Raw genomic sequence first — 24,660 nt, 5'->3', positions numbered from 1 at the left:
AGATACAGGATTCAAAGCCAGGTTTATTTGATTTCATTAATGGAACTTATTCTACCACATGACATTGTCTAATGATAAGTTCAACTGCAAAATGTAAACCAACTGGAACAAGCCCTTTTATTTTATTTTAGTTTTCTTCCACACTTTAAGAGTTGCCTATGTAGGGAGAAAAGGATGAACATTACTCTGTAAGAGTAAAATCCTCAAGATTGATTTTTCTTCCCGTCATCCAGGAAACTCATGGCTCTGGTTTCCACTTTCCCACCACCATTGCACCCACAGGGATACCATACATTGCACTTTGCTTTGGATATGGAATTTAGAAAAGTTTTTTTTTATTTGTTGATAGAGCTTTATTTTGTTTATGTATTTATATGTGGTGCTGAGAATTGAACCCAGTGCCTCACACATGCCAGGCAAGTGCACTACTGCTGAGCCACAGCCCCAGCACCATAGAAAAGGGATTTTTGTTTCACTTTTTCCTCAAAGGGATTTAATTCCCAAAGGGATTCATAATAATTTAGGCCTTTTCATATTTTCCTGTCTCACCAAAATTCTTTAAATGAAGCTAATTCTTTAACCATGAGATGAAGAACTTGGAAAGGTTTGTTTTAAATCTTGAAGAACAGAACTATCTGTGTATGCAAAGAAGAAATGTAAGGAATTTCATGAATGGTGAAAGAAAACCTGTGAAATAAGAATACATTTAACATATTAGGTGGCAGTGAATATTTGAAATAAAACATGTGAGTAAATTATGCTCTTTATAATCCTTGAATTGTAACTTCAGGTGATTTTTCTCTAATTACTTCCTGTTGTTTAGATGTTGAGGATGAACAGTTGGCCAACTCTTGATAAATTGCATTGGTAGACTCAGGGTAGTAGTATTCTTACAGGGCTAATTCAAAATGTCTAGCCTACAGCCTGTTCCTAGAAACAATATTAAATTCAATTATTTTTAAAAAGTGTTTCTTTTCTTATGGCAATGATGAAATATTTGTACTGGAAATGATGTGTTAAAATAAAAATCTAAAATGTGTGTCACTGTTTTGTAATTAGGAATAGTAGCAAGGAAACAGATATTATGAGTTGGGCAGCTAGTGACTCTGGCGTGTTATAGCAAGTGGTGAACTAATTACTTATGACAATGTGGAGGGCAGATCACTGAGGCTTTGGCTCTAAAGAATGAGGTTAAAAAGACTGTGGTAATTGATTGTATGTCCTCCTCTGAGAAGTGTCTGTTGAGGTCCTTGGCCCATTTGTTAATTGGGTTATTTGTTATCTTATTGTTAAATTTTTTGAGTTCTTTGTACATTCTGGATATTAGGGCTCTATCGGAGGTGTGGGGGGTAAAGATTTGTTCCCAGGATGTAGGCTCTCTATTTACCTCTTTTATTGTTTCTCTTGCTGAGAAAAAACTTGCTCACCATCTCTACCAATCAGAGAAATGCAAATCAAAACCACCCTAAGATACCATCTCACTCCAGTAAGATTGGCAGCCATTATGAAGTCAAACAACAACAAGTGTTGGCGGGGATGTGGGGAAAAGGGTACACTTGTACACTGCTGGTGGGACTGCAAAATGGTGAGGCCAATTTGGAAAGCAGTATGGAGATTCCTGGGAAAGCTGGGAATGGAACCACCATTTGACCCAGCTATCGCACTTCTCGGACTATTCCCTGAGGACCTTAAAAGAGCGCACTATAGGGATACGGCTGCATCAATGATTATAGCGGCACAATTCACAATAGCTAGACTGTGGAACCAACCTAGATGCCCTTCAATTGATGAATGGATAAAAAAAATGTGGCATCTATACACAATGGAGTATTATGCAGCACTAAGAAATGACAAAATCATAGAATTTGCGGGGAAATGGATGGCATTAGAGCAGATTATGCTAAGCGAAGCTAGCCAAGCCCTAAAAAACAAATGCCAAATGTCTGCTTTGATATAAAGAGAAAAACTAAGAACAGAACAGGAAGAAAGAGCATGAGGAAAAGACTACAGTAAACAAAGACGAATGGGGGGAGAGAAACGGAGAGAGAAGGGAAAGCATATGGAAATGGTAGGAGACCTTCAAGGATACATAAAATTATAAGAGGTTATGAGGGGCAAGGGGGAGGGGAAAAAAAAAGGGAGAGAATTGAACAACAGCAGGGGAGGTAGAGAGGGAAGATGGGAGGGGAGGGGAGGGGAGGGGGGATAGTAGGGGATAGGAAAGGTAGCAGAATACAACAGTCACTAATATGCCATTATGTAAAAATGCGAATATGTAACAGATGTGATTCTGCAATCTGTATTTGGGGTGAAAATGGGAGTTCAAAGCACAATTTGAGGCTAATGTATGAAAGATGATATATCATGAACTATGTAATGCGATAAATAATCAATAAAAAAAAAAAGACTGTGGTAAAGTATACTGTCTGTATCTAGGCAGGTATTACAACAAAGAGAAAAGATCAGAAATAAATTTGCTATTTTCAAGGAAAGAGTGAAGAAAATAGACTCTAACATTATGGTTACTTATAGGTTGAAAAAGTCAACTGCTTCTATACAGGAAGGGATAGTAATAGTTTACAAAATCTTATATTAAATTTCTTAATCCAAGGATGAAATGTAACAGGGGGCTAAAGATCAGATTTTTTTTAAATGTTGCATTCTTGAATAAACTTGTTGTTTTAGATCAGCTTAAGGTAGTCCCAATTAAAATGAAAATGAGTCATGATTAGAGCAATTTAGGGGTCCACATAAGTGTTCATTGGAACATGAAAATAATTAGGAGAAAATAAATGAATTTCTAAAAAGTTATTGAAAGAAATTTTAGCCAAATAAATTCTATGATTTATCCTGTAAAGTTATTTGATTGTTCAACCCTGAGGCAATTTTGAACACCAAATATGCAGTAGCAATGTACAAAGGTACACTCCCAAGGATAGTCTTCTTCCCACACACACTTCACATTGTGCCACTAAGAAGGTGGAAAAAGAAGAATGATTCAAAAAAAGGAAGTGCAGGATACACATCATAGGAGACAGAACCAGAATCTGCCATGGCAGTGGGTCTTCTTTTTTTTTTTTTTTCCTTTACATAAATTTTTTTTTTATTGGTTGTTCACAACATTACAAAGCTATTGACCAGTCATATTTCATACATTAGATTGAAGTGGGTTATGAACCCCCAATTTTACCCCAAATGCAGATTGCAGAATCACATCGGTTACACATCCACAATTTTACATAATGCCCTATTAGTAATTGTTGTATTCTGCTACCTTTCCTATCCCCTACTATCCCCCCTCCTCTCCCCTCCCATCTTTTCTCTCTACCCCATCTACTGTAATTCATTTCTCTCCTTGTTTATTTTCCCATTCCCCTCACAACCTCTTATATGTAATTTTGTATAGCAATGAGGGTCTCCCTTCATTTCCATGCAATTTCCCTTTTCTCTCCCTTTCCCTCCCATCTCATGTCTCTGTTTAATGTTAATCTTTTCTTCCTGCTCTTTCTCCCTGTTCTGTTCTTAGTTGCTCTCATTATATCAAAGAAGACATTTGGTATTTGTTTTTCAGGGATTGGCTAGCTTCACTAAGCATAATCTGCTCTAGTGCCATCCATTTCCCTGCAAATTCCATGATTTTGTCATTTTTTAGTGCTGCATAGTACTCCATTGTGTATAGATGCCACATTTTTTTTATCCATTCATCTATTGAAGGGCATCTGGGTTGGTTCCACAGTCTAGCAATTGTGAATTGTGCTGCTATGAACATCGATGTGGCGGTATCCCTGTAGTATGCTCTTTTAAGGTCTTCAGGGAATAGTCTGAGAAGGGCAATAGCAGGGTCAAATGGTGGTTCCATTCCCATCTTTCCCAGGAATCTCCAAACTGCTTTCCAAATTGGCCGCACCAATTTGCAGTCCCACCAGCAATGTACAAGTGTACCCTTTTCTCCACATCCTCGCCAGCACTTGTTGTTGTTTGACTTCATAGTGGCTGCCAATCTTACTGGAGTGAGATGGTATCTTAGGGTGGTATTGATTTGCATTTCTCTGACTGCTAGAGATGGTGAGCATTTTTTCATGTACTTGTTGATTGATTGTATATCCTCCTCTGAGAAGTGTCTGTTCAGATCCTTGGCCCATTTGTTGATTGGGTTATTTGTTATCTTATTGTCTAATTTTTTGAGTTCTTTGTATACTCTGGATATTAGGGCTCTATCTGAAGTGTGAGGAGTAAAAATTTGTTCCCAGGATGTAGGCTCCCTATTTACCTCTCTTATTGTTTCTCTAGCTGAGAAAAAAACTTTTAAGTTTAATTAAGTCCCATTTGTTGATTCTTGTTATTAACTCTTGTGCTATGGGTGTCCTATTAAGGAATTTGGAGCCCGACCCCACAATATGTAGATCAGAGCCAACTTTTTCTTCTATCAGACGCAGAGTCTCTGATTTGATATCAAGCTCCTTGATCCATTTTGAGTTAACTTTTGTGCATGGCGAGAGAAAGGGATTCAGTTTCATTTTGTTGCATATGGATTTCCAGTTTTCCCAACACCATTTGTTGAAGATGCTATCCTTCCTCCATTGCATGCTTTTAGCCCCTTTATCAAATATAAGATAGTTGTAACTTTGTGGATTAGTCTCTGTGTCCTCTATTCTATACCATTGGTCCACCCGCCTGTTTTGGTACCAGTACTATGCTGTTTTTGTCACTATTGCTCTGTAATATAGTTTGAAATCTGGTATCCCTATACCGCCTGATTCACACTTCCTGCTTAGAATTGCTTTTGCTATTCTGGGTCTTTTATTTTTCCATATGAATTTCATGATTGCTTTATCTATTTCTACAAGAAATGCCGTTGGGATTTTGATTGGCATTGCATTAAACCTATATAGAACTTTTGGTAATATCGTCATTTTGATAATGTTAGTTCTGCCTATCCATGAACAGGGTATATTTTTCCATCTTCTAAGATCTTCTTCTTCTTGTCTCTTAAGGGTTCTGTAGTTTTCATTGTATAGGTCTTTCACCTCTTTTGTTAGGTTGATTCCCAAGTATTTTATTTTTTTTTGAGGATATTGTGAATGGAGTATCTTTCCTCATTTCCGTTTCAGAAGTTTTGTCGCTGATATACAGAAATGCCTTTGATTTATGTGTGTTGATTTTATATCCTGCCACTTTGCTGAATTCATTTACTAGTTCTAGTAGTTTTTTTGTAGACCCTTTTGGGTCTTCTAGGTATAGAATCATGTCATCTGCAAATAGTGATAATTTAAGTTCTTCTTTTCCAATTTTTATGCCTTTAATTTCTTTCGTCTGTCTAATTGCTCTGGCCAGTGTTTCGAGAACTATATTGAATAGAAGTGGTGATAGAGGGCATCCCTGTCTTGTTCCGGATTTTAGAGGGAGTGCCTTTAACTTTTGTCCATTCAGAATGATGCTAGCCTGAGGCTTAGCATAGATAGCTTTTACAATGTCAAGGTAAGTTCCTGTTATCCCTAGTTTTTCTAATGTTTTGAACATAAAGGGATGCTGTACTTTGTCGAATGCTTTCTCTGCGTCTATCGAGATGATCATATGGTTCTTATCTTTAAGTCTATTGATGTGGTGAATAACATTTAGTGATCCGTATATTGAACCATCCTTGCATCCCAGGGATGAATCCTACTTGATCATGGTGCACAATTTTTTTGATGTGTTTTTGTATTCGATTTGCCAGAATTTTATTGAGGATTTTTGCATCTAGGTTCATTAGAGATATTGGTCTGTAGTTTTCTTTCTTTGAGGTGTCTTTGTCTGGTTTCGGAATCAGGGTGTTGTTGGCCTCATAGAATGAATTTGGAAGAGCTCCCTCTTTTTCTATTTCCTGAAAAAACTTGAAAAGTATTGGTATTAATTCTTCTTTAAAGGTTTTGTAAAACTCCGCTGTATACCCAACCGGTCCTGGGCTTCTCTTGGTTGGTAGTCTTTTCATGGCTTCTTCAATTTCATCCATTGATATTGGTCTGTTCAAATTGTGTGTATCCTCCTGACTCAGTCTGGGCAAATCATATGACTTAGGAAATTTATCGATGTCTTCACTATCTTCTATTTTATTGGAATATAGGTTTTCAAAAAAATGTCTAATTGTCTTCTGTATTTCTGTAGCATCTGTTGTGATATTGCCTTTTTCATCCCGTATGTTAGTAATTTGAGTTCTCTCTCTTCTTCTCTTCGTTAGCATGGCTAAAGGTCTGTCGATCTTATTTATTTTTTCGAAGAACCAACTTTTAGTTTTGTTAATTTTTTCAATAGTTTCTTTTGTTTCAATTTCATTGATTTCCACTCTGACTTTAATTATTTCTTGCCTTCTGCTACATTTGCTGTTGTTTTGCTCTTCCTTTTCTAGGGCTTTGAGATGAAGTGTGAGCTCATTTATTTGTTGGTTTTTTTCTTTTTTTGAGAAATGACCACCAGGCAATGAATTTTCCTCTTAAAACTGCTTTCATTGTGTCCCATAGATTCCGATATGTTGTGTCTGTATTTTCATTTATCTCTAAGAATTTTTTTATTTCCTCCTTTATGTCTTCTGTAACCCATTGATCATTCAGTAACATATTTTTCATTTTCCATGTGATGTAGGATTTTTCCTTCCTTCTTTTATCATTGATTTCCAGTTTCATTCCATTATGATGAGATAAAATGGATGGTATTATCTCCACCCCTTTATATTTACTGAGGGTTGCCCTATGGCATAATATATGGTCTATTTTTGAGAAGGATCCATGTGCTGCTGAGAAAAAAGTATATCCATTTGATGATGGTTGATATATTCTATATATGTCAGTTAAGTCTAGGTTATTGATTGTGATATTTGTTTGGAGGATCTGTCCAATGGTGAGAGAGGTGTGTTGAAGTCACCCATAATTATTGTGTTGTGGTCTATTTGATTCTTGAACTTGAGGAGAATTTGTTTTATGAATGTTGCAGCACCATTATTTGGTGCATAAATATTGATAATTGTTATGTCTTGTTGGTGAATGGTTCCTTTTAACAGTATGTAATGTCCTTCTTTATCCCTTTTGATTAACTTAGTCTTGAAGTCGATTTTATTCGATATGAGGATGGCCACCCCTGCTTGCTTACGAGGACCGTGTGTGTGGTATATTTTTTCCCATCCTTTCACCTTCAGCCTGTGTATGTCTTTTCCAATCAGATGTGTCTCCTGGAGGCAGCATATTGTTGGATTTGTTTTTTAAATCCATGATACCAGCCTATGTTGCTTTATTGGAGAGTTTAAGCCATTAACATTCAGAGTTACTATTGATATATGGTTTGTACTTCCATCCATGTTTGATTATTTATCCTTTTTTTAAAAAATTTAGTTTGTTTCTCCATGATTATCTTTCCCCTCGCCCTCTGTCTTTACTGAGGCACTTCCCACTGATGGTTTTGGTTATTGTTTTTCATTTCTTCCTCGTGTAGTGTTTTGCTCAAAATGCTTTGCAATGCTGGTTTTCTGGCTGCAAATTCTTTTAACTTTTGTTTATCATGAAAGATTTTTATTTCGTTGTCATACCTGAAGCTTAATTTTGCTGGATACAGAATTCTTGGTTGGCATCCATTGTCTTTCAGTGTTTGAAATACATTGTTCCATGACCTTCTTGCTTTCAGTGTCTGTGATGAAAAATCTGTTGTTAACCTTATTGGTTTACCCCTGAATGTAATCTGTCTCCTTTCTCTTGTAGCTTTTAATATTTTCTCTTTGTTCTGTATATTGGATATCTTCATAACAATGTGTCTTGGCGTTGGTCTACTGTGATTTTGTGTGCTCAGTGTCCTGTATGCATCTTCAATTTGTATATCTGTTTCCTTTTTTATTTCTGGAAAGTTTTCTGTAATTATTTCATCCAGCAGGTTACTCATTCCCTTTGTTTGAATCTCTGTACCTTCTTCTATCCCGATGACTCGTAAGTTTGGTTTTTTTATGTTATCCCATAACTCTTGGATGTTTTTCTCGTGATTTTTTACCAGCCTTTCTGAGTTGGCTAGACTCTTTTCAAGATGATATATTTTGTCTTCATTATCTGACGTTCTGGCTTCTACTTGCTCCACTCTGTTAGTGATACTCTCAATTGTGTTTTTAATTTGGTTTATCGTTTCCTTCATTTCTAGAATTATTGTTTGATTAATTTTTATAATCTCTATCTCCTGATAAAGATGGTTAACTTCTTCTTTTATCTGTTTATGTAATTCATTCTCAATGTGTTCTTTCGCTGCTTGAATTTACTGTCTTGTATCCTCTTTAAGGTTCCATTCCATCTGTCTAAGGTGTTCCTTGAGTTCTTTATATGACCATTTTTCTGATGACTCTAGGTCCTCCTGAATATTTAGGCTGTCCTGCATTGTTTGTACTCCTTTTCTTCCTTGCTTTTTGAAGCTGCTCATGTTACTTCTTGTTCTGTTTGACTGCTGAGTTACTGTTTACTCCTATAAATTTATTTGATGCTTGGGAGGAAAGGTATTAGAAGGGAAGGGAAGAAGTCACTAAAGAGAATGAGAGTAAGCAGGTAGAATTCAAGGAAGGGGGGATAAGAGAAATGAAAAGACAAAAGAAGAAAAAAAATAGGAAATAAAAAAAGAAAAAAAATTTTATAAAAAAAATTAAAATTAAAATTAGAAGAAAAAAAATTTAAAAAAATTGTAAAAAAAAATTAAGAAAACAACAAGAAAGAAAAATTAAAATGAAAGAAAATCCCAAATCAAAAAAAAAGAGAAAAGAATAAAAGGAAAAAAATAAAACTAATAAATGCAGTCTTAGAGTTTGATTAACTTCTCTTCCAGTAGGTGGCGCTGTGCCCACCAGGCCAAGTTTCTCCTGTCAATATGCCGGAACCAATCACTGTGCAGCAGCTCCTTCCAGACTGGGCGAGTCTCCAATCCTGAGTGCCTAGGGCCTCCTCTTGTGTCTAGTCACTTCCCACTTTTACTCTACCCAGGCCCCGCTCACGGGTGCCGCTCACCACAATACTGGGTACACGCCAGGTCTGCTGCTCCCGGGAGCCCTGTTTTCATGAACGACTGGGCACAGTCTCCCAGTTTGCCATTCCCTCAGACCCTAAGTTTGTAGAGCTTGGGGCTGAGAATCCTCAGCGAATTTTACTTGCCCTCCGGTAGCCACACCCCCGGTAGCTTGTGCAAGAGACCTCAGCAGTCATCCCTGGTGGGAGCCGTAGTTCAGCGCCGCGGGTCCCGCGCCACCTCTGATTCCCTGGGTCTGGTTATCGTGCTCACCGGAGAGCTGGGAGGGGCCCTTACGGGAGAGCTGGGAGGGGCCCTTAAGGTTTCCCCGATGTGTGGAGAGGGAAGGCTAGGGAATTACACACCTGTAGCCGCAGGTTTCAATGAGGTTATCTCCTCCGCCGCAGTCTGGTGACGTCAGTCCTCTGCCATGGTGGTGTCTCTTGCAAATGGCGACAGTTCGTTTCCCTTTGCCGGCTGACCAATGCAACGGGTGGGTCCTTACTGTCTCTCCCAAGCCCTGTTTCAAACCTGTGGCCACTACGTATGAAGACTCGGTTGGCATTTACCTCCGTAGGATCAGAAGGGCTGACCAGTTGTTTCAGCCAGATGGATTAGTGCTGAGTCATAGCTGTTTGTCTGCGGGAAGCAGGCGAACTGGCAGTGGGTCTTCATAACTTCTGTCCAGCTGGATATATTCATTTCCATGACCAGATGTACTTATGGAATAAGTTCGCCTGCTTTTTTTTTTTGATGTGGGGATTATATACTGTGACCATTCTTTTTCTGCTCAACCAGGTCTTTAATTGATGAGGAATTATATTTGGTCCTAATGAAAAAAACACCATCATTAATGTCTAAAAATCCTAGAAAACTCGGAACTGGAGTAGGATATAGTAATGACAGAAGGTTTTGTCAGCAGTTAAGGGAAAGGAAGAAAGCTTTCTTCTTCCTACCATCACCACTTTCAATCCTAGTATCCTGGAATTCAACATGTGCAGCAACCCAGATTTATCTTGCAGACAAAGGCAATGCCCTGGGGGATGATACCACAAGATGGAAAAAACATGTGTCCCTGATGGTTTTATTTCTCCTTGACTAGACCAAAGAGGCAGTCACATAGAGAGAAATAATTGCTATCATATTTAAGCAGTTTCATTTGGGGGTCTTGAAGCAGCATCACTAGCACCTAAAACAGGTATTTTCAAATCTCTCCAAAGAGTGACCCAACAATACTTTTCTGAAGTTCATTGTGCACCTCCTCATACGTATGTTATGCTATTCAAGCCAACATGTTTTGTATCACCCTTGACCATATCTTGTATGTTCCTTCCTATATTTGTATGATCTATTTGACTCTTCTTTTAATTCCTCTTCAACTAAAATTCTACTTATTTCATATAATAATCTTCCTTTTCTATCAGTATAAAGAACAATTTTTAAAAAATTTCAGTTTATGAAACAACAATTTTTCACCCTTTAGAAGGTCATATTATGCATGTCTTGACATTCCAGCTAAGTTACAAGTTTCAATAAGATATAAATGGTGTCATTTTTGTTATACCCCTTTGACATTTATGCCTCAGGCTTCAATAATTATTCAGTGATGGATTAATTGCCAAAATACAGTGGAATCTCTCACTCATCACATTTGATGATTAGATAATCCAGTAAATTATCTATGAGTAGTTTAACATATCTTCTTGAAGAATTAAATTACTTTTATTCCAAAGTTTTAATACAGATACTTGTCCCAATTCTGTCACAAGGGAAAGGAAGTTTTTTTTATATTTCTCTGTTAATCTGAATCAAACTATCAAATGCTATCCCATGCCAGATATAGCATTATTCCATTTTTAGAGACATTGAAGTGAGAATGGCTGCTAAAAGGCCTCCTTTCTATATTATTATTCCTTTTGTTGCAATAATATTCTGGTACCTATACTGGATGTAGTAGAGTTCTAATAATCATAATTTTTTCATATTTCATGACCCCCCCCACCAACTCTCTTAATACATAGATGCACAAAATATAATATAATTTCCATTCATTTATTTTAGTTGATAAAATTTATTTTGCCAAAAGACATTTATTAATTTGAGATTTAAAGAATATTAATTGCTGCTTATTATTAATTACCCTTCACAAATCAAAATAACATATCAATAACCATTAGTCTTTTTATATCATGCAAAGGATTTCCATTAATCTTGAACTGAGTCTCAAAATGTTCCTCTGTGTTGCCAGTGGGCCTAATTTATAGATATTCCATATTAAAACTGTAAGATGTGACTTAGATAACATCTTTATATGTTTGTCTTTGTACTAACTCTTCCTCTACTACATTCTTTCTTACTTTGAATACATCTAGCAAACCTCAAAACTTATCTTAATATAAATATATTTTTTTCCAATTTATTTATTTATTTATTTGATAGTGAGATTTGAACCTAGGGGCACTTTACTACTGAAATGCATCTTCTACTCTTTTCATTATTTATTTTGAGGCAGGGTCTCTCTAAATTGCTAAAGGTCTCACCAACTTTCCAAGGCTGATCTCAAAATTACAATCCTTCTATCTCAGCATCCCCTTTCTGAGTCCCTGGGATTACAACAGCCATGTGCCACCATGCCTGGTGTTATTTGTATAATTTAGAACAATTGTGACAATAGAATTTTCTTCTATTTTTGGAAATACATGTTAGTCAGTGTTTGTCCCCTTGCTCCCAAATCAATTTAGTAATTATTTTCCTTACAGGCAGAATATCTTAGTTTCTTGTTTATTCTAACTTCTTTTCTAGCAGCCAATACTTTATCTGGCTTCCTTTTAATTAAGATAATAATAAATTTTTGTCCTTTTGATTAGCAACTCTTACCTTTTAAAGTTTCACAATCACTTTCAAAACAGCAAATGTGACCTGATGTTGGCTCCATCTACAGCATTTTAGTGAGGTCCCAACATTACCAGAAGCTCATGAATTATACTGATGGATAGGAATGGCTTACAGAAGTGAATGCATTTTCACAGAATGTACAACTATGTAATTTCACCCATACAAAATCACATGTTGCCAATGGGATCCAGTGAATATTAGGACATATATTGAATTCATGATATGCTTTACATCTCTATTTCTTGCTTCCCCTTGTACTCCACTATTTTTTTTAATTTAAACATTTACTCCTAAAACTCTGTATGATGATATTTTATATTTTTCTATTAAAAGAGATACCAAACTTAAAAATCTTCTTTTGTTTGCCAAGAATACAGTTTGCTAAATTCTTGATAAACAGAGATGAATCAGAGTCCCTGTTCTCAAGATAATCAGCTTGGTGAGAAAGGACATACATAAATAAATCAATAAATTTCATTCAGCTATATGTAGTGAAAGAAAAGTCTAGAAAGGCATGATAAATGCCATAGGTGATTCAAAATATTCACAAAATATTTGCTCAAATCAAATCCCCAAGTGAATTCTCAAACTACAGGGCTTATGTCCTGTGTGAATGAAATGTTCAGTATTCCATTAACAAGTTGGAAAATGTATTAGTTTGTTAAGTGCTTTGAAGTCTCAAGCTGAGAGGTACTAGGTACAAAACATTTTACTTCAGTTTGATATTATGCTTTCCTAAATTATTTTTAATCATCTGGGAAATAAAACTCTGAGATTAATTTTCTCTGAGAAGTACAAACAACTTGATTTTACTTCCCTTAGTAGATATAATTTTACAATGTTTTAGAGCATTGTTAATTGATCTCAGCAGGATCATGCTTCATCTATTTGACAGAATAATTATGCAATTTTAGTCATGGTGTCCTTTATCCTTTCTTTCCATTTGTCACTCCAGTTTTCAAGGTCAGTTTTTTTTTCCTCAATAATTTTCTAAACATTTTGCCTTTCACTACTATCCATGTACTCCAAACAAAATGAAGATTTGCTTTATTTTTTATTTCTTTGGAGTCAAGGATATTTTATTAGGTTTACTAGTATAAATTATTCATCTTTTTCTAAATTGATTGACAGGGTTTTATTCAATTTCCCCAAGATAAAATTTCTATTCTCCTATGGTGTTTTATGTATATTCTCAGGATTTATATTATTTAGTGAACTTTTTAATATTATTAATTCATTTGGTTTTTGTTAGCTGCAATGTCTAAAATTTATTGCTTGTTAATTAGTTTGCCTGGCATGGTACTTGATCTAACACACTAATCAACAAATAAATGAATATATCAGAGACACCTCGAGGGAAGTTATTGTGAATTTGATAATGCAAGTCTTCTACCAAAAATTGAGGTTAGACCTATAATTTTATTTGTAACTTAGAAGCAATCTTTTGCCATTGACTAAATTACTATGTTTTCATTAATTTTAAGACATCAAGAATAAACTAATATTGGTAATTAGCATTTAATGAAGATTTGCTACATGATGATAGATCATAATGTAATCATAGATAATTAAGGTATCTCAAATACAATATTGATTATAATAATAATAATAAAGTTACAATTTGAAGTAATAATATTTGCTATGTATTAAGGCAATCCCAGCTTAAATATAAACATATAAATGACTTATATAACTTATTTTATGTATTCAGATCAATAGTCATATGCAGTTGATATTCCAAATAATATATATACATCATTTTAGCTACTTATATTTTTAAAAATTAATTTTGGTGCTTCAATAACACAATTTTCCCATTAAAGTTTTAATTGGTATCAAATGAGCAAACATATATACAAATATATATACATATATGCATATATATTTATATCATGCATGTTTATGAAAATCTCTGCTCACATGTACATTTACAATGGAAGTCAATTATGTACTCTTATTATTCCATTCTGAAGAGCATACAAAATCTCACTAACAAACTTTTAATGACAGAAATAGTTCCACTTTATATTCAGGAGTCTATACAAGGTATATATATTCATTATATGAACCTATCTATGAGAAAACATTTTTAAATATTTTCCCAATCCAGTCTACCCTATGATGTTCATAAAATATATATTCATTCTATTGCCAAATCTAGTAATTTTTATAGTATTTTGATTCTTATATATTTGATTTTGAAAATACTAGTTAATAGTTATTTTAATTTTTAAATGCTTTTATTAGTACATTATAGCAAAAATACTGGGTTTGAGGTGATCATATATGCATGGAATATAATTTACTCTACTTCATTCCCCAATACTTCCTCTTTCCCTTCTCTTGTCCCCCTTTCTCTATTCTACTGGACTTCCTTCTATTCATCTACAGTTTTTTTTTTAATTAGTGCTTTATAGATACACATAAAGATGAAATTCACTGTGGTATATTTACATGTGTACATAGTATAATTTAGTAAGTTTCATTCCACAGTTCCTCACTTTTCTCCTTTCTCCTCCCTCTCCCTGTATCACTTATCTCTATCCCACTGATCTCCCTTCTATTTTCATGGGATCCCCATGCCCTGCTATTTTTCCCCTTATTTTGTTATAGTTTCCACATATGACAGAAAAAACTTAACCTGGATTTTCTGAGTATGGCTTATTTCACTTAGCTTGATGATGTTTAAAAGCATTTTTATCCTATTTCAGAACACAATTTAAACCTTACTTTATCAGGAAATCCTTTCTAGTTCCAGTTTAAGATTAATTAAGTTTTCCCAATATATGGTTTTTTAGTAACTTTCGTAGGTTTCCTTTATCACACATATAACAACCAATATTTTAAAATAATTTATTTATTTTGGTTGCCATCAGGTTATAAAGCCCAAGAGGGCAGTTCCACACCTATCTTTTAAAAGACTATGTTTTCAGAGCATTATCAAAATAGATACTTATAAACACTTGAAGAATTATTTTTTTCCCTAAGAAACAACATATAATATTGACATGTGTTAAGGCTTTAGAGTTGGAAACCTAGACTTGAACCCCGAGTTTCCTAGTTTTGTGGAACTGCACAAGGTACTTAGTCTAAGTCTCAGTTTCCCTTTTTACACAATGGAGATAAGCATATATGATGGATCATAGGAGAATTTTCCAGATTCTATAATTGTTTTGTTTTAGTCATCTGAATATTTCTATCAATATATTGATGGCCTTTCCTGGTGAAAGTGATAACCAGAGCCTATTTGGAAAGTCTGCTTTTAGATTTAACTATTTACATCACACCAAAAAAATGAGATAATAAGCACAATATAGATATCTTGCATATACATTTATTATATCCATGGAAATTCTTCATTTTTTCCCTTAAATCTCTACACGCCTTAAAAGTGATTTCATAATATTTAAACAAATTCACTACTTGTGAATATTTTAAACACACATTAATATATTAATTATTAGTTTATATTTTCCTTTTTGAATGTGGTCAGATAATCAAAATCTTGTTGGCTCATAGAAACAATGTCTAAATGTTATTGTAACCTAGCTGTTTCTAAAAATATTATTACTTAGAAGTTAATTTGATTTTGCAGGTCGGTATGGAGTACTATTTATTTTAAAAATCAAAACTAAAATGTGCTGTTTAATTGAAATACAGTATTTTTTGATGGTAAGTTATATAATTCTTCAGCTGATATCACATCCTTTTTGGCTCTGAGTCTTAAAATGGACACAGACAGCTTAGAGAGAAGTCCCAAAATAAAGGATTGAGAAAGGACAAAAAAATAGAATCCATGAGCAATGGCTACAGAATCAAGATGTATAAAACCTGGAGGAACATCTGAACTATCTTCAGGAGTTATTCAGTTGACAGATATGATGGGTAGATGTCTTTATTTGTGAAGGTGATAAACAAGGGCAAGCAACAGCAGGAATTTCCTGAAGGTGAGGACCATACATGTTTTAGAATTATATTCAGTTTCATTTTGAAACAACCTAAATTTTATCATTCTGTGGGTTTGGAAATAATTCAGCCACAAGACAGGAAATTAGGTGATCTATTAAGATTCCATCCATTGTTATTATTCATTCACTGCTTCACTTGATGTTTTCCATTTTTGCTTTAGGTACTTTGTTCTGGGTAACATTTACTTATTCATTTAAATCAAAGTCAAATCTGAGAATAACAGCTATTTAGAGCTTTCTTCTTTTTCCCTTTTTTTACCTAACTGCTTCCTGTGAAATAATTTGAAAACTACTTTTCTCCTAGATATATAACTTTATGATAATTGAAGTCTTGACCTTAATTATTTTTTAGAGGGTAGAAGGGAGAGGAGTGGATTGATTACAAGGCCAAAAGTGGTAGTTTCATTAAAAGTATTTCCTTTGTTATTGCTATATTCAGAGAACTAAATTCTTATTCATTTTATCAAAACTTATTAACTTGCCCATCTATTGCAGCAAACATCTCCTCTATTCATCAAACACATTTTAAAAGAAAAATGAACTATTTCAACAAACTACTGCACAAATTTAAGCATTTAAAGAGCTGCTTAAAATTCACAGACAATAAATTTGTTTTACGTTTAACTAAAAATACACATATAGACTATGTCTTGGATAATAGTAAAATGAAATATTACAAATAAATATTCTTGGTTACATTTTAAATATTTTTCAAATAGTAGCTTATGATATTAAGGATATTATATTCTATTTATAGAAACTATTGATAGTAAATGTCAGTCAAAATCTTTACTTTTCTAAATGTGAGCAACCAAAATATGTAACTTCAAACTAAAAATATATTTTACTTCTAAAATACATTCAAGTTCTATGGATCTCCTGTTGTCAGCACATTCTTTTCATCAATAAAAATGACTTCATGGGGCTGGGGTAGTGACTCAGAGGTAGAGTGCTTGCCTAGCAAGCATGAGACATTGGGTTTGATCCTCAACACCACATAAAAATTTCAAAAATAAAAATACAAAAAATAAATGACTTTGTGTTTAAAATTACTCAGTGATTTTTTTCTTTTACTAGCATTGGAGTGTTTATAACCAGTATTAATGAGAGTTAAAAAAAATCCTCCTGAAATCACCATAAGCTTATTGTAGATAGATAAGCTTATTATAGAGATAAAAATTGTATCTTTCTGTACAATTCTTATGCTAAGTATCTATTATTTTTGTAATTTTCTAACTACATATTATGAATCATTTTGTATTTTGATATTTTACTTAATACTGGCATTGATACTTTCAAAATTACAGCAGTTTATAATCATTTGGTTTAGCAAAGACATTGCATGGGTCTTACTATACAAATTGGATAAATATCAAGGCAGAATTGGAATGTGTTTTGCTTTTACATCACAATGTTTCTATCACAACAGATTTTAATTTCACAAAACCCATAGAGATCCTATACACTTAGATTACCTTAATATTAACTGCTTAGGAAATCATAGAACAATTATCAAAACTAGGAAATTAACATTTAATACTGTTAACTGAAGTATAGACTCCAATCAAACTGAATGTACTTTTTTAGTCCATCAATTTGTCTTTTATAGATTATTATTTACATTCTAAAAGTAATATCATATAGTGGTCATATAACAGAAAATTTAGAATACAATATAAGGAAAAGTAATTTATCCCAAACCTTTGTTCTGTAAGTTCTGCTATTTTTATTTATCTATTAAGTTAAAATAAAATTGGATTATTTTCTGAAATGAATATTGATTTTAAAGACCTCTTATGTTTACATTCTTATTTACTTTTAAACAACCACAAATAAATAAAAAATCAGTAAGTAAATGCTGATCCACTTAAATGTCACAACAGTATACTATTGTATATGATATTGTGTATAACTATTGTATATTCAGGTGGAGACAAATAATAGAGCTAGAATTCTATTCCAACAATTTAAAATAAAAAAAAAAATGTTTATTTTCTGCTGTGTAAATGAAAAAAAAGTGTTTACTTAACATGGATTTTTCCTGGATAAATACTCATGGCTTGGGGTTAAATAGAGGCATCAAAATACTGGAGATCATATCAATGAAAATGTATATGCTTGTTACTTTGCTATTAAAATGTAAATTTGAAAGGCTAAATAAGTGATATTATTTTTCTTACCTGCAAAATATAGGTAATATGGACTTCAAAGATTGTTATGAAGACAAAATAATCTAAAATATACAAAATTTGGTAGCACAAATAATTACATATAATATTTATGCAATTATAGAAGACATTTTCATGACTCTTCTCTAAAGTAAAAAGGATATCTGTATTTATATCTGTATTTTATAAATCTAAGCACACCAAAATATGTATTAAAATAACTCTACATTCTCCTCTCCTTATTTTCTACAGAATTGCAGAGTAGCTCTTGTGGAAACCCTGGAGTTCCACCTAAAGGTGTATTGTATGGTACACGGTTTGATGTTGGCGACAAGATCCGCTACAGCTGTGTAACTGGATATATCCTCGATGGCCACCCTCAACTCACCTGCATAGCCAATTCAGTTAATACAGCCTCATGGGATTTTCCTGTTCCCATATGTAGAGGTAAAAATTATATATTTTTACTCTGAGTATACATTTGTTTGACATAATATATATTTAAAACGTGTTTCTTGCTTGCTTCTATAGAGTATAAGTGATATATATCATATATTGTTTGACAAATATAGAAAAATACTAAAGACAGAAGTAGAAGACAACATTACTTTGAAACAAGATATTAAAATACGACTCTATATTTTATGTTTACTCATAAATATATATATATATATATATATATTTATATTTACATAGAAAATCATATAGAGCTTATGTTTAGAAATGTAATTGGGCTGTCAAAGAAATTATTTTACTTTCATTGAGAAACATTGACTACATCTCTAAAACCTTTAAATATTTCTGGTAGAAAACAGTTTAAGAATTTGTGACATTAATAGTGTTGTGTAGATTATTATTATACTATAAAGAGTATTTGTATTGTGGGAAAGTATAAAAATTATAATGAGAAGATATTTTGGACAAAGATTCAAAATACATAGCCTGGAAAAATAGAATATGTTCAACATTAGCTAAGACAGAAAAATCATGCCCACAGAAATGTTGGAGATCACCAATTTTTCTCTCTGTGCTTTCTTTCCTAATTGTTCTCATTTATATTTCAACATAGATTTCCATAATACCTCTACGTGAATGTGGGAATGTCCAATTACACATCTAAGTTACTGCAAATCCATGTGACTGCAAATTCATGGCAGTAGTAACCCAAGGAAATCAAACACAGTTAACATCTATTCCAGCATTGTCAGTTAGCATGTGAATTATCTCGGGCAAATCAAATCAACAATTTGAGTCTCATATATCTCACTCTGTCAATGAAAAAAAAAAAAAAGAATCCCAACCTGTTCCATTTGTCATAAGTGGTCTTTCAATGTTGGGTCCCTTTGTGGCTTTGCTTCTAATCTTCCTGCTATTATTATTGCTGTTGCTGCTGCTGCTACTGGAGGTATAATTGCTATGATTTCTACTATTAGCTATTATTTATTTGAATACTCAATACGTGGTAAGAAATTTAGAAGCATTATTCCCTTTAAATTTCACAATAGTAAATTGAAGTCCAAATATTTAAAAATAACTGCTCAAGATTACTCAGCTAGTAAATATTAAGAACTATGAGAATCTCAGAGTTTACTCTATCTGAAAGTTAACAAGTTTCTTTGCCATAGTTTTGTGAATGGTGATAAAAGACACAAGACTCTTAGGTCAGGAAATAAGTATGGTTTTTATTTACAGGAGTACTAAGAGTCAATGTAAAGAGATTTTACACAAGATCCTCAAGCCCTAATTCCCGTAGAATGTTATGAAGAATATGAGATACCAGCATACACATAAACACACATCATAGGACATAAACCCTAAGTAAAGAACCTGAATCTTTTATAACAGAAAGCAAGCACACCAACTCTTTTTCTAGAGAAAACTATTTCCATCTTACAAGTTTATAAGAAAATTTTTCTTGCTATGGTACAAACTTTATTTGTATTGTTGGAGGCTATTTTCTACATAATCATCATTGAAAACGGTCTGATATGAAGAGCAAAATGATAGCTAGAATTTCTGCTCACAAGATGTGCAGAAATATAAGAATGAAGCAGTTCTCCTAAGAGTAAATAGAATGTGGTAGGGAGGCTATGTTTAAACCATTCTCTCTAATTCCAGGGCCTGAGCAATGTTAAATTTGACACTTCATAAAAAAATAATTTGTGACTCTTAAATGTAGTTTATTATAATTAGAGGAAATAGAGTTCTATATGTGAATCAGCCAAAATAAATATAGGCTTTAAAAAAATAAATCATCCCAATTCAAAAATCTTGTTAAAATACTTAAAACCAAATATTTTAAAACTTCATAAGATACTTAAAGCAAGAAGCATTCTATGTTATGGAACTCCTTCTCCATCTTAATTTAAATGATCATGCTCATTGTCAGAAAGACCTTACTCTAAACTTACTGACTAGAGTATTAAAGAAAAATTTGCATTATCTTGGAAACTACTTTTTTAGTTATAGTGAAATGAAGAGAGAGAGGAAGAAATAACTAAACCACAATACTGTCAGAGTTCAAGGTACTAGCAAATTAGGTACATGCTAAATTATTATTTATTTATAAATAAATATTCATTTATTTAATAATAATAAATAAATTATTATTTATGCTAGCTCTATCTCCCACTTTTCCTTAGTACCTATTTCAATATCCTCCTACCAATGAGGATATACAGCCATCAAAACTAATTTGAAATGGGTGATTTCAACTATTTTTCTGTCCAAATCTAACCCTAGAGCCAACACTTAAAACTATTTTGTTGCAGTTGACATTTATTTCAGGGTTAAACTCTATTGCCAGAGTGTGTATCCTATTTGCCCTACTACTCATTCTAAAGTCCCTACAGGCTTATTTCCTTTGACTTTCACTCTAACCTCTGTGGTTTTTCATCTATCCAAAAAGTGGCACCCTCTGTGTTTGGAAAGTCTGCCTGTTTAATTCCAGTCTGCCAAGCTCACCTTTTCTTCTTCTCAGCAATAATACTAATGAATGCATTTACTCATTCAAGTGTATTCATTAAAGGCCTGCCCTGTGAAAAGCAGTATTTCAAGTGCTGAGGATCAGAAGATTGATTAAGAAACAATTTTTGCCTTTAAGAACCCATTGTCCAGTGGGGCAGATTGTAATGTAATCAAGTAATTACAATAATGTGTGATCACTGCTTTAGTATCAGGATCTTGACACCATGAAGAAGGAGGCACCTTGATAAGGAAGGTATTAATATCTCCCAGTTCAGTGCATGGAAGTTCAACTAGGGATAACACTTTAAGAGAAGATTTCACAGAGGATTGCTAAAAATACAAACTATATAGAGCAAGAACATTTGAATGAGGCAATAATTCATGTAGAAAGTACAATTTTTTTCTTTTCAGTATCAAAAGTAGTTCTCATGTGTTACTAATATTCACTGACTAAGGGTAAATTCTAAGTCATACTTCATAGAGCACATCATCTAATTTTCTAAGATGCAATTTATCTCTCACTAACCATTTTTTTTAATTAAAACTTAAATAATGGAGGACTAGAGTATTTGCAGTATGTATCATCATCATTCAGTTCAAGGGAAAGATAGGAGACTACTCAGTTCATGCCTTCCCTTTTCTGCTCTTTGCCACTTGATAGCATACTGATTCTTTAATTTATAACTTTGCAGGGGGCTGATAACTCTGTAATGATCTACTTATTGCTTCCCCTGGAGTTTACATAGACTCTCTCCTTGATGAAACCTTTGCTTTTAGTGTTTTTTTGATACTTCCTAACAATGATAGTTTAATTAAGAAAAAAATGAATGCCACATCAACCTAGAGGGTATGATGCAAGGATTTTTGTATTTGTTCACAGGCAGGAGTAATTTTATCAACACCATCTGCTAGTATTTGTAAAAGGCAACTAACTGCCTGCTACTGAGCTAAGCAATATTCTGTAAAAAGTGAAGCCTAATGCCTATGCTGTAAATCTGGAATGAAAATACCTAGAGCACCCTCTTCATTCAGACACTTCCATCACATTTATTCCCACTGAGCTTTGATGTGTCCTCAGAGTCCTTCTCAACACAATGCTACCAACACTGCTTACTAATTAAGACAGTTGAAAAAGTAAAATGGATATGCTCTTCCTAGATTAAAACTTCTAAAATTCATAATGATAGTCTGTATTCAGAATAGAATTTTTATAAACATTTTCCAGGGAAAACTAATGAAATCATATGCAAAAGACACACCTAAATTATAGTGTTCTATGTAAACCTGAACTTGAGTTCACAAAATTTTTTAACAATTTAATGAAAGAATGAATGTATTAAGATTTATGGACTCAGTCAGAAAATTTAAGGTAGTTTTAGGAACTTATAAATTTTGGGTTAACCAAAGAAGTTTTTAGAAGGATATTATATTGTCTGAAGATTTGAGTTTATTTTTTAACCAAAAATGAACATCTAGGAATTCATATGAGGGTTTGGGGATAACATTGCTCAATGAAAGACTATGATGCTATGAAATGTCCATGAAGCTTATTTTGATCTTATAGACAATATCCTTTTAGGAGAAGTTTTGGATGTTAGTGATGTGTACATGTCATGTGGTCATTTGGTTCTCTGTGACCTAAACCAAGTATTTGACAGTAGAGATAAGCAAAAGGGCTAACAAGGGAACTATTGCCTCCAACAAAGCAACATGAATTTCAATTAGCAGTGAAGAGTAAAAAGGGCCTTCTAAGCTTTTTTTTTTTGGAAGTAAGATTAGATTCCACTACACCATGGTGCATAAAATGACTTCTAAAAATAGAACAGTATTTCTCTGTCACAAGATACTATTGTTTTCCTGCTGGAAAACTTGATCAACAATTTTGGATCAATGTGTAATACCAAAACATAGAACTGGACAGGGTGAAAAAAGACAACAGTTCGAGAAATGGAAAGAAGAGGGAGGAAAGCTTCAGCCAGATACTTTCTTTCTTTTTTCTTTTGATATTAGTAATTGAACCCAGAGGCGCTTAACCACTGAGCCATATCCCCACTCGTTTTTCTTTTTTATTTTGTGACAGGGCCTCACTGAGTTGCAACTAGGGCCTCACCAAGTTGCTAACCCTGGCTTTGAATTTGCCATCCCCCTGCCTCAGCCTGCTGAGCTACTGGGATTACAGGCATGCACCACATCACCTGGCTAGCCAGATAATTTCTGTATGCAAATTATAACAAAAACCTCCAAAAGAAGTAGTGAGTTAACTAATGTAAGGATGTTTATTGTGTTTCTATGTTCTGTCATTGTGCTATATCCAGTATCTGAAAACCATTTTTAAAAGGCATTTAATAAAAAGCACCATTTATTCTGTATCTTGATTACACATGCATAAATGCAACATTCATTCAGAAATATGATACTACCTTCAATCATTGCTAAATCTCAAGGAAAAATAATTTAAAAATACAAAACTGAAAAATACTTTATTGAGTTAAAACATTTCATACTTCATAGTGCTTAAAAATTAAAATTTATTACAAATTTAAAATATAAATATATTGTATTGTGATATTTTTAAGTACTAGATCAAAATAATTCAGTTTTGTTTATTTGGTAACTAAAATCTACAGGTCTTTAAAAAGAAAAGCATTTGATTAAAAAACCTTGCAAACTACTCTTTTTCCTTAAATCTACTTCCAAAAAAGATAATATGTTATTGTAATTCCCTGAATCATAGAGTAACATTAGTGGTAAATTGTTTTATTATGTAAAAAGAAAAGAGCTCAAATACACTGTTGAATATCAAAATGTCATGAGTCACACATTAAGAATTCATTTTGAGGATCAGGGCATTGATGGTTTAATTAAGTTAATTTTCAACATGTTATTTTAAATATTATCTCAAAATATTTCAGCACAGACTTTTGAATTTTGCCACCATACTTGCCATTTTAATCTGAGAATATAATCTGGCTATATTTTGCTTTCATTAATCCCAATCACTTTCTAGAAAAAGATCTAGTCTTTTAAGGTGAATAGTAATACTTGATGTTAACAAAGAAATCATTTTGTGCACACCTTTTAATGAGCCAGCAAGTTAGGTCTGCATCACTTAGTAAAAGGAGTATATTATTACCTCAAACCCTGCCAGCAAAATCCCAGTGATATTAGGCCATAAGGAAAACTTTACTTGTGTCACAAGTCATTTTCTATGTCTTCTTCACTTGCTGGAAAATACAGACTATTACCTATTTCTATTTTTGTTATGACTAAAATGGGACAAATATGCTGATTTATATGTAAAGATGTATTTTTATAACTTTTATTTATTTGTACTGACCCACAACCAGGCCTTGTAAAGATGTATTTTTGACTATGAAAATCATATGGAGACATGGGTTATAGGAAAACTGATAGCACCCGAGAATGATATATTTAGTTTCCAAGACTTCACACACAGTAGAATCAATTTTTCTCAGAACTGCAGTGATTAAGGGAAATTTTAAGTCCCACATTAGCCTATTAAATTAGATTGGGATCAGAAAGTAATATGCATATTTGTGAAAATATGTTTTCCAATATGCTTTAGAAATGTGAGCAATTCTGAGTTACTTTTATTGAAGTTCCCTAATTTGAAGTATATTGAATAATTAAAAATATATTAAGAA

General features: G+C 33.2%; 1 protein-coding gene across 3 annotated transcripts in view; it reads left to right on the top strand.

Annotated features, from left to right (window-relative positions):
* CSMD3 (CUB and Sushi multiple domains 3) overlaps positions 1–24,660 on the top strand; it is a gene marked incomplete at both ends in the record, with an annotated part of 1,157,568 nt that overhangs the window by 228,482 nt on the left and 904,426 nt on the right. For all 3 annotated transcript variants that reach the window (XM_081266797.1, XM_081266796.1, XM_081266795.1), the window contains one exon: positions 18,281–18,475. In XM_081266797.1, the coding sequence (XP_081122923.1) occupies positions 18,281–18,475 (195 nt within the window). The remainder of the gene's footprint in view (positions 1–18,280; positions 18,476–24,660) is intronic.

Source organism: Spermophilus citellus, assembly GCF_964194105.1.
Source record: "Spermophilus citellus genome assembly, chromosome: 14".
In the NCBI taxonomy this organism is placed as follows: Eukaryota; Metazoa; Chordata; class Mammalia; order Rodentia; family Sciuridae; genus Spermophilus; species Spermophilus citellus.
The sequence above is the reverse complement of the archived record's forward strand: the minus strand, read 5'-3'. Positions and strand labels throughout refer to the sequence as shown.